This window comes from Chelon labrosus (genome assembly GCF_963514085.1).
Source record: "Chelon labrosus genome assembly, chromosome: 11".
Classification (NCBI taxonomy): Eukaryota; Metazoa; Chordata; class Actinopteri; order Mugiliformes; family Mugilidae; genus Chelon; species Chelon labrosus.
The window spans coordinates 16,782,813-16,792,290 of NC_140344.1; the positions used below are offsets into that span (position 1 = coordinate 16,782,813).

Sequence of the window (9,478 nt, forward strand, 5' to 3'; positions counted from 1 at the left end):
TTACCAACATTATCAAGGTATTACACATATACCGTGTAAATTAATAAGAAAATATTTCTGTACAAAATAATTTTTTTTTTCCCCCCATTAATTACCCATATAAACGTAAATATTCAAATATTGCTGCTGTTTTTCGGAAAAGTATGATTCCTGTACTTTGGTAAGTGTTTGTGAGTGGGTGTTCGTGTCTGCAGTATCTGGCAAAACCACGGACAGTCCCAACCGGTGGATTTTGCGTCGGTTCCTCGTTCAGCTGAACCTCCGCAGAAGGTCTTTTCTGTGGTAGCCGGTTAGCATCATGGCGAACGTTGTGGATACCAAGCTATACGACATCCTCGGAGTTTCACCATCTGCCTCCGAAAACGAGCTGAAAAAGGTATGTAGCACTCGAAGCGTAATTGGCATTTGTTTGAGTTGGCCCAGAATAAAAAAAAAGGAAGAGAGTTCACCAGTGAAATGTGGCCTAGAAACAAGATAATGGACGTGAGCTAGCTTAGTTCACCGAGCATTAGCCGCCGCTAGCGTGTTTGCTAGGCTAGCCAGTAAAATTAGCTAGCTAACTGTGAAATACTCGTGTCCAACGCTTTGTAACTGAGTCACGTTGCTCATCGAGTGGTTGTGAATTACTGGTAAACGTTTAACATTTTTATCGTTTATACATAAATCAAATAATGGAGCTGGCCTTCCCGACAACCAATACACTGGTGACCACGAGACTTAGAGCTCACCGGCTACCACCGCTAAACGACACATTCCAGCAAATAGACTCCTCCAATTTAGCCAGCAACATTAGCTAAACCAGTCTCCCAACTAAATGCGACCAAGAAATACTTATGTAAATGTGTCCTGTCGGGCCTTGGTGTAACATATGGCAAAGAATTGAAAGGCTACTCGTTTGAGTCAACGCCATGGATAAACTTGTGTGGCGCTTGTTAGCTAATGTTACCCTTCCTATAACCGTGTTAGCTAACGTGAACATTCAAACATAAGGCGATTTCTTTATAAGTTAGGGGCACACTACACCCCTGTAAAACAAGATTTATAATTAATCTGTCATAATGTTAATGATTTCTCGTGTACTCGTTTATTCCGTAACATAAAACATTATTTACGTCTGAGGCTAAACTCCATCGAGATAATCGCCTGTTATCTTCAGCAGTGTGTGTTTTTTCTGCCAAAATTTAAGGCACGCTCGTTGGGTGGCTTCTAGAGACGTCCCCATTTTGTGTTAAAATGAAGCGCTTTCGTTTGTGTTGAGTTAAATGAATCAGCAGATCCGCACAGTTATCACGATACTGGTGAGTCAAACTCAAGAGCTGCACGTTTTTCTAAAGAAGCTTTGGTGTGTCTCAGGATGACAAAAGCAGTCATGCTCTTCCCTGTGCCCTGATGTTTTTGACAGGCAGGTCCACAGGGCAAGCCCTTGGCTAATGTAGACACGTGATACACTTTAGTAATTTGTTCGCAGACCTGTTTAACAGTAACGCCTGATCTCAGGTCAGTCACACAACTTTGTTAATGCTGATTTTTGGTTTTTTTATTACAGGCCTACCGCAAATTGGCTAAAGAATATCATCCTGACAAGAACCCTGATGCCGGAGACAAGGTACGATGCAGCAAAAGCAGCAATTCAGCTGCTCAATTACTTGGACCAAAATATGATGTTAATCAGTCCTGATCAACACTTGACAGATTTAGAGTACAGAACATACAGGGGCTTTCATCTAGAGTAATGCACATTCATTTCGGATGTTGGCTTGAGTCTGATTCTGAAAGAACATGACACTACAAACGAGACAATCATTGTTAAGTTCTCTTTACATTGTGAGGGTTGCTCAGTGTCAAGATGACTTATTGTTTTTCATTCACTTTCCAGTTTAAAGAGATAAGTTTTGCATATGAGGTATTGACTAACCCAGAGAAGAAGGAGCTTTATGATCGCTATGGAGAACAAGGGCTACGGGAGGGAGGAGGCGGAGGGCCTGGCATGGACGATATCTTCTCCCACATTTTTGGTGGAGGACTCTTTGGGTTCATGGGGGGACAAGGAAGAGGACGCAATGGAGGCAGGAGGAGAGGAGAAGATATGGTACACCCTCTGAAGTACGTATTTTATGCTGATGTAGTTTGGGTCCTTCGGTGGGTGGTTCTTGTATAAAATGTTCTTACAACTCTTTCTGCCACACAGAGTTTCTCTTGAAGACCTCTACAATGGGAAAACCACAAAACTGCAGCTCAGTAAGAATGTGCTGTGTGGTGCCTGTAATGGGTAAGTCTACCTTTGTTGTTACAGTTTTGTGTTTAAAACGTTGATTTGTAGTTTTAAAGCCCAGCCGGATGATGGCTTTTAATAGCATTAAATATGTGGGGCATAAATAGAAATTTTTTATATCGGTGCTCATTATTTTTTCGTTTCTTCTGCTTCTAGTCAAGGCGGTAAGGCAGGAGCAGTGCAGAAGTGTGTGGCATGCAGAGGACGGGGAATGAGAATCATGATTAGACAGCTGGCCCCAGGGATGGTTCAACAGATGCAGTCAGTCTGCACAGACTGCAATGGAGAGGGTAAACACCCACATACGGAAACATATGGTTTATATACAATCGCAAGCAAAGCAGCTTTCTGAAGTGATCTAATCTATGTGTGTGTTTGGCAGGTGAGGTGATAAATGAGAAGGACCGCTGCAGAAAATGTGAAGGTCATAAAGTGTGTAAGGAGACTAAGCTTCTGGAGGTTCATGTGGACAAAGGCATGAGACACGGACAGAAGATCACATTCTCTGGGGAAGCTGACCAAGCACCAGGAGTTGAACCAGGAGATATAGTTCTGGTGCTGCAAGAGAAAGAACATGAGGTACCCCAAAACAGACAGACGACTGTACAGCTGTTTTATTTGTCATAGCTAATTAGAGAACAACTTGTATGAGGAACAAACTCTACATTTTTTTTCAACTGATGTGTCGTAATGACTATGGTTTCAATCTAAAACAGGAATTCCGCCGTGAAGGCAGTGACCTTCACATGGTCCAACGGATCGGCCTGGTTGAAGCTCTGTGTGGCTTCCAGATGACTGTCGCACATCTGGATGGACGTCAGTTGCTTGTAAAATACCCACCTGGCAAGGTCATTGAGCCAGGTAAACATCTTCTTACCACATGCATTTCATTTCTCTTTCAGGACATTCCTGCTTTGTTTTATTTGAGTGAATTTTGTAGTTGAGGAAAGGAGAATACTGCATGAACATTTATGATTTATTGCAGCTGTTAAGACGGTGGTGGTGCAAATATTTATTTTTGGGACAAAAGTTTGGGGTGTGGCAAAAGGGGTCCACACTTAACAGGGTCGCAGGCTGATCAGCTGAAACGTGATTTAACTGTAGACATGTTAGCTGCATCGTAGTCTTTTATGGCCTTTAAAACATGGACATGAGGAATGAACGTGTAAATATAAAACATTGGATTTAAAAGTGTTACTGGAGCTTGTGATTAAATAAAATATATATATATATTAAAACTTAAAATTTTGATGACCTGACTCAATAAAATGTAGAACAGCAACATCACCCAAAATGCATCTAAAGGCCCGGGCATCATAGTTATTTGAAAGATTCTGAATGCATCTACATGTTTTTCCCCTCATGTTTGTGTGTCTGTGTGTGGCAGGCTGCATTCGAATGGTGAAAGGAGAGGGAATGCCTCAGTACAGAAATCCATTTGAGAAGGGAGACCTTTACATCAAGTTTGATGTCCAGTTCCCTGAAAACAACTGGATTAGCCCAGAGAAACTGAACGTGAGTTGCAATCAATAAATACTCATGTTACGCTTGGATGATTGTATTATTTATTTATATATTTTTTTATTTCTTGCAATCAGGAACTTGAGTGCTTGCTGCCTGCCCGCGCAGAGAATCCCGTTATCGCAGCAGATGCGGAGGATGTTGAACTCACAGATTTTGACAAGAGTCAAGGTTCAGGAAGTGGAGCCAGGAGAGAGGCCTACAACGATAGTTCTGATGAGGAAGGCGGCCACCATGGTCCAGGGGTGCAATGCGCACACCAGTAGAAAGACTCATACATAGACATGCACACACATAAAAGCATATATACACAAACACCCCTTAAGTCCCATAGCTTACACCATTTGAGACTTGCCTCACATACATGCACATTTCTCTCCTTTCATGATCCACATGAAAAAGAGACACACAGATACATGTACACAAATATCCACCCTCCTCAGTTCCATGGTGCCCATAAATCAGAAATCCTGAACGTGTGATGACCGTTTTTGTGTTTATGGACTGTAGTGCTCATCAAAGCCTCCAGCAAGAAGTTGGTCTCATTCTCAGAGGTTCATTGACCGAACATGACTCAGATCTCTCTGTTTTCATCCTAAGCTTTTACCTTTCACTGTGGGAAACACCAGTCTAGTGTATGAAATGCAAATATTGTCGACTATCTTGTAAAAGGTGTAGTTTAGTCAGTCACACACAAGCGCATGCTGCTTCTTGCTGAAGATCTTGGTCATGTAGATCCAGGGTTCAGACACTAGAGAGAAATCTTAACACCACACATGTTGAAATTGAAGTGTGTCACTGCTATGAGATCGCCCTGCTGCCATCCATAAGAGTAAACATCATTACATCCGTAAAATTGTGTCCTCTGCATAGCCTGCAGAGAACTGCACGTTTAACCCACCCCCATTCTCTAAGGTGATTGTTTTTTTACAATGGGACGTTCTGGTTTTGTTCGGTTCCTTGCTGTCTCAAATTCAATATTAAAGCCCTAAGTATAGAACCTGCCAGCCAGGCATTATGTTTTTATTTAGTCTGGAGTTTAAGTTTTTAGTTTGTCGTTGTTTGTGTGAATGTTAGTGTGTTTGAGACTGCAGAACTTGAAGTTGTGTACTCTTCACATGAGGACACACTTATGTGCTTTTCATGTGTGTAATGCAGTGGCTCAGCGTGTGGGAGCTGCTGTGGAATGTTCTGGCTTTTTAGGGTGGTAGGTATTCCTGCTTTGTGTAGGGCTGCAGTGTGAGTGGACAACATATAAAGTCAGTTAAGGAGGAAAACTGAATGTTTATTTGCCGAAAATCTTTCCAATGTAGACAGTCGTTCTGCCGCTACTCACCAGGACTGAGACATCCTCCTCTCTTGCAGGAAAACCTCTGGGTCCCTTCCCCTCTGTATAAAATGTATCTCCCATCGTAGAGTTGTTAGCCAAACCTATGTCCCTTGACATCTTAAAAAATACTCCCATCCCCATACACCTGTAAATAGATACAATCCCAGTCCATAGGTGCATTCAGAGTCTACAGCAGTGTCCTTTACCGTAGATACAACCTTTTCTTATACAAGCGAGTGGCCTTCAGCGCCAACTTAGAAACGTTACGTTCTCACAAATGAAAATTAATGGAACCACTGTAGATTGTTAACATGCACCTGTGAGACTCATTGTGTATGTAAGTTTGGCCAAGGGGGGTAATGTGTACACAATTGAAGGGGGTCATTGTTAAAATACATTATTGTTGATGCTTATGGTTGTCAAGATAATAATTAAACTGTATAATAAACAACTAATGTGTGTTGGGATCTGCTTTGTTTTACACGTACAGAAAGCATTCTGCATATTATAACTATCTGTATGTTCAGAATTAGGGAGAATGGGGGAAAAAAACAACGTTGATTAGAAAATAGATTTGTTGTGGTATTTAATGAAACGAGGAATATTGGACGAAACATATTAGATTTTTGCCAAGCAATAATTTAAACAGCTGTGTCACAGTGTTCTCCTTCCTTTCTTTCTCTGCTGTGCAGGGTAACAGGACCCAGGAGTTCCTTAAATCCTGCGGTATTTCTGCAGATGGAAAAAAAAAAGTTTAGAAGCAAAGACTGTCAGTATTAGTTTGGTGTTTTCTATCCAAACGAAAGGAGCGCCTTTTACCTGTCTCTTTTGGACTGCATGACATACGAGCGCTCTCTTCTGAGCTGCTCCAGTCGCTCTTTAACGACGGTTTTCTGCTGGTTCTTGTCTTCCTAAAACACAAGAGTAGGCCTGATGATGATCTGGTAAAATTACATAGAATACCTCAAAAAATATATAGTTACCAGCGGCAGATCTTGTGTGAGGTGTCTGAGCCTGTCTGTGTGTTTCAGGCCGAGAAGGTCTTCCTCCGCCTTTCTGTTCTGAATGATTGACAGACGCTCCTGAACCTGAAAGATTAACAAAATATGTCAGAACAACTTTGTCTTGATAAACAACCCGTCTCTAACTAATTATGTGTCATCTTTCTGTGTCCAATTTTCTCTCACCCTCAGCAGTTGTCTCTCTCTGTCTCTCTGTTGCCTCTGTTCGACCTTTTTTTGCATATCCACCAGGTTGCGCATTGTCCTCTCTCTCTCCACTGCTGACACTGGAGTGTGTTCCCTCAGTGCCTTCCTCTCTGAGAAGCTACAATCTGCCTGGAACATAAGAAAAACCTTAAAATAAGTGAATAAGCTTAACGAGCGCTGGTTTTTCACCAATCTTTTCAACAATCTTACTGAGGCTTCTGGAGAATATTTCTGGTCCTCATTGTGAGACGGTTCAGGTCCTCTAAGGTCCCACAGCTCAGACTCTGTTGCAGTGGGACTCATTTCCACCTCAGTCACCTCTCTGCCAGCATCAGCTGCGTCATTGGATGCTCCAGAGCTGAGGCCATCTGCAGCATGGGAGTTAGTCCCGGAGGAATCGGCCAAGAGATGTGGCTTGTGTGTTTGCACGTCATATTCAGATGCAGTTTCTCCCTCGTCTGGTTGATCGGCTGCGGGTCTCGTATTCAAGTGCAGCTGGTGAGAATATAAAAGGTGGCAAAATCAGATGGATTACACAGTGAGAGAATATTATGGTCTGTAGTGCCCTGTACTACCATCATCTACCTGTTCTACTGTGCTGCACTGCTGCTCTGCAGACTGGTGACCTGTAGCATCAGAATGAGTAGGCTTCAGCTCTTCTCCGTCTCTTTCCCAAACCGTCTCCTCACAATGTGTGGACTGGACTTGGCTCAAACCGCTCTCAACATCCTGACTCTGTGATGCGTCCCCACGGGAAGCCTCTGCCTCATAGTCTGTTTCATCCTCTGGTGGTTTACTCCAAGCAAGGGCGATCAAAGAGCCTTGTTTCTCGTAGCTCTTCGTTGCGCCCTCCTCTTCTTCCTCCTGGCCTCCTCCCTCGGCATGGAGGCCCCCGTGTGTTTTGCTTTTTGCATCTGATGCACTCAAAATCTCCAAGTAGGGCAGGTCTTCCATGACCGCTCCACAACCTTAGGGAATGCAAAGCAAAATATATCCGCAGCTGTAACACATACAGTATGTTATCCATATTTGATAAGTTAAGCAATACCTGAACAGACATCCTGTCTGTTAGTGCCATCTGCAGTTTGGACTTCATTCAGTTCACCGCTGGACATTTTGACTGAGTCGGCCATCTGAGCTTCAGGTGATCCACCACTGATTTGGTGAGCCCTGGTTTGATCATTGCTGCTGCCTGCTATAAGAGAGGCCTCTGGGCTCAGGAGGTGGTGCAGGTTGGAGAAGCGCCGCGCCTCAATTTCAGATTGGTATTGATCTCGCAGAGCTTGGACACGCTGTTCATTCTAACAGACACACAAGAGGTATTGTTATTACTTTAAATTCCATGGATACGGTTACATCTGCACACACTTCTGCTTTGAATTTGTTGCCATGGTTATCTTGGCTCACCCTATCCACCAGTGCTTGCAGTAAACCAGAAGCCTGGACCTCCTGGAGCTCCGTCAGGTGAATCAGGAGAAGTCGGGCACAATCTTCCAGCTGAACCTCGGCCCATTCTCCTTGGGTCTGGAGCTCGTGTTGTGGCGGAGGGTTTGCTTGCTCTGAGAGGGTCTGAGTGACATTGTGTGTCTGCAGCCGAGCATAGATTTGTCTCAGACTTTTTATACATGCGCTCCTTAAAGCAGGTTGTGTGTGACTTTCTGTGTAGAGAACAAGACACAAGAATATAGAAATAAAGAGAAATCCAATTCTAACCGGTGCCATATAATAAGAAAATTGATTGATTTACCCTCTTTTGGGGGCACTGTGCAACCCGGCCCTTGCAAATCCTCCAGGGACACCATGTGTACCAACCTGACCAGGAGCTTTCTCTCCAGCTCCTGAGTCAGCACCAGCAGCTGCAGCACTGCCTGCTGTGAGTGGGCCAAGTTTGATGTTCTGTAATACTGTTGTGCTGTATATTCAAAATCTTATCCCTCACACAATAATGTATACAACGAGAGAATAATGTTATGAAATGGTGCACTGCCTGTGCCACAGAATCAGTGGTCTACAGACAAACTTACCTGCTGTAGAGTTTTAAAGTCTTCCTCTTCCTCTTCATAGTGTAGCCACAGTGTGACCTGCTCTGCTCTACATGGGCTGTTAACAGGTGGCCTGAGCAGACAAACGAGGGTACAAATTGTACAAAACTAGACATGATCATATTACTTGCTCATTTATGTTTATTGGCTCACCACGTCTCCCAGGACTGCCGTGCAGCCAGAAGAGCTCTGTAGGACATTTTTTCTCTTCGAGCTCTTACAGTTGCCAGCCTGATGTAGAGACACAACAGTCTCAGACTGTCTCCATGCAGCCTGGAATGTAAAAGATTAATGAATCAACTCATTCTCCCTCATGTTGTCACAAAAGAGCTCCATGTGTGTGCCAAATTTAAAATAAAAACCCATCTCAAGTCAAGCATGTGATCCGAGCAAAATGTGTGCATTTACCTCTCGCCCAGGACTGTCAGTGTGTCCCGTTCTTGTTGATGAAATGTGTGTAACTCATTCAGGAGAGAAACAGCGGACCAGGACCGACAACCTCCGAAAGATGCACCCAGGTAAGCACTGAAGGAGAATACACATAACTGCAGGTGAGGGGCAAGTTGGACTTGTGGCATGAAACAAGATATATTCTTGTAATGTTTTTGTTTTTATTTTTTCTTGGGGGGTAATTAGGTCAGGGAGCCTCTGTGACTAATGGACCACTCTCAGTACTGCATGGTTCAGTGTTTCTCCTGTGTCGTGCACAGAATTTTTTTTCATTAGCTTAGTGCCCCAACTTGAGACACTGCCCAGTCAGGATCTGGCCCCAATTTTTAATATTACCTTTTCTTTACATAGCAGTTATTTTTATCTCTATTTCTTTGTCACATAGTCTGGATAGCAAAGCTTGAACATCGAACTGATGCAACAAAAATATAGGGGCAATGTCACATTTACAACTTGTAATGTGTGTTACTTGTACGTCCTGAATGCTCCTGGAAGTTCAGCCATACGCAGCATGTCAACAGACTCCAAAGCTTCCTCTGCAAGATCCTCCAGCGCCTCCACTCCCCTGTGCTGTTGCCAAGGCAGCAGCGTATCCCAAACACTCTCAGCTGCAGAATCGCGGGACAGGAAAATGAAAGCATTTGGACTAGCTTCT

The 9,478-nt window shown here is 43.5% G+C and overlaps 2 protein-coding genes across 3 annotated transcripts; one reads left to right on the top strand and one right to left on the bottom strand.

The window, feature by feature from the left end:
- Positions 1–211: 211 nt before the first annotated feature.
- On the top strand, positions 212–5,567 carry dnaja2b (DnaJ heat shock protein family (Hsp40) member A2b). The gene is made up of 9 exons (XM_084554398.1): positions 212–376; positions 1,547–1,606; positions 1,877–2,103; positions 2,189–2,269; positions 2,429–2,562; positions 2,655–2,851; positions 2,989–3,133; positions 3,660–3,787; positions 3,871–5,567. Exons 1-9 carry the CDS (start codon positions 299–301, stop codon positions 4,057–4,059), a joined length of 1,239 nt encoding a protein of 412 aa, XP_084410524.1. The 5' UTR covers positions 212–298; the 3' UTR covers positions 4,060–5,567.
- Positions 5,568–5,759: 192 nt separating this feature from the next.
- Positions 5,760–8,286, bottom strand: LOC311495080 (uncharacterized protein). 2 transcript variants are annotated; one of them, XM_084554400.1, is made up of 5 exons: positions 7,739–8,286; positions 7,380–7,632; positions 6,542–7,299; positions 6,311–6,460; positions 5,760–6,211 (listed from the first exon to the last, which is right to left on the bottom strand). In XM_084554400.1, exons 1-3 carry the CDS (start codon positions 8,051–8,053, stop codon positions 6,881–6,883), a joined length of 987 nt encoding a protein of 328 aa, XP_084410526.1. In that variant the 5' UTR covers positions 8,054–8,286; the 3' UTR covers positions 5,760–6,211; positions 6,311–6,460; positions 6,542–6,880. The 2 variants fall into 2 exon arrangements, with proteins under 2 accessions (XP_084410526.1, XP_084410525.1); XM_084554399.1 differs by having other exon boundaries at positions 6,311–7,299.
- Positions 8,287–9,478: the final 1,192 nt, after the last annotated feature.

Coding starts and splice junctions, on each gene's coding strand:
- dnaja2b (XM_084554398.1), top strand. CDS start 299: ATGGCGAACGTTGTGGATACCAAGCTATACGACATCCTCGGAGTTTCA. Junction 2,852..2,988: donor TGCAAGAGAAAGAACATGAG/GTACCCCAAAAC, acceptor AATCTAAAACAG/GAATTCCGCCGTGAAGGCAG. Junction 3,134..3,659: donor TGGCAAGGTCATTGAGCCAG/GTAAACATCTTC, acceptor TGTGTGTGGCAG/GCTGCATTCGAATGGTGAAA.
- LOC311495080 (XM_084554400.1), bottom strand. CDS start 8,053: ATGGCACCGGTTAGAATTGGATTTCTCTTTATTTCTATATTCTTGTGT. Junction 7,633..7,738: donor TGCAAGCACTGGTGGATAGG/GTGAGCCAAGAT, acceptor TGTGTCTGTTAG/AATGAACAGCGTGTCCAAGC. Junction 7,300..7,379: donor CAGACAGGATGTCTGTTCAG/GTATTGCTTAAC, acceptor GCATTCCCTAAG/GTTGTGGAGCGGTCATGGAA.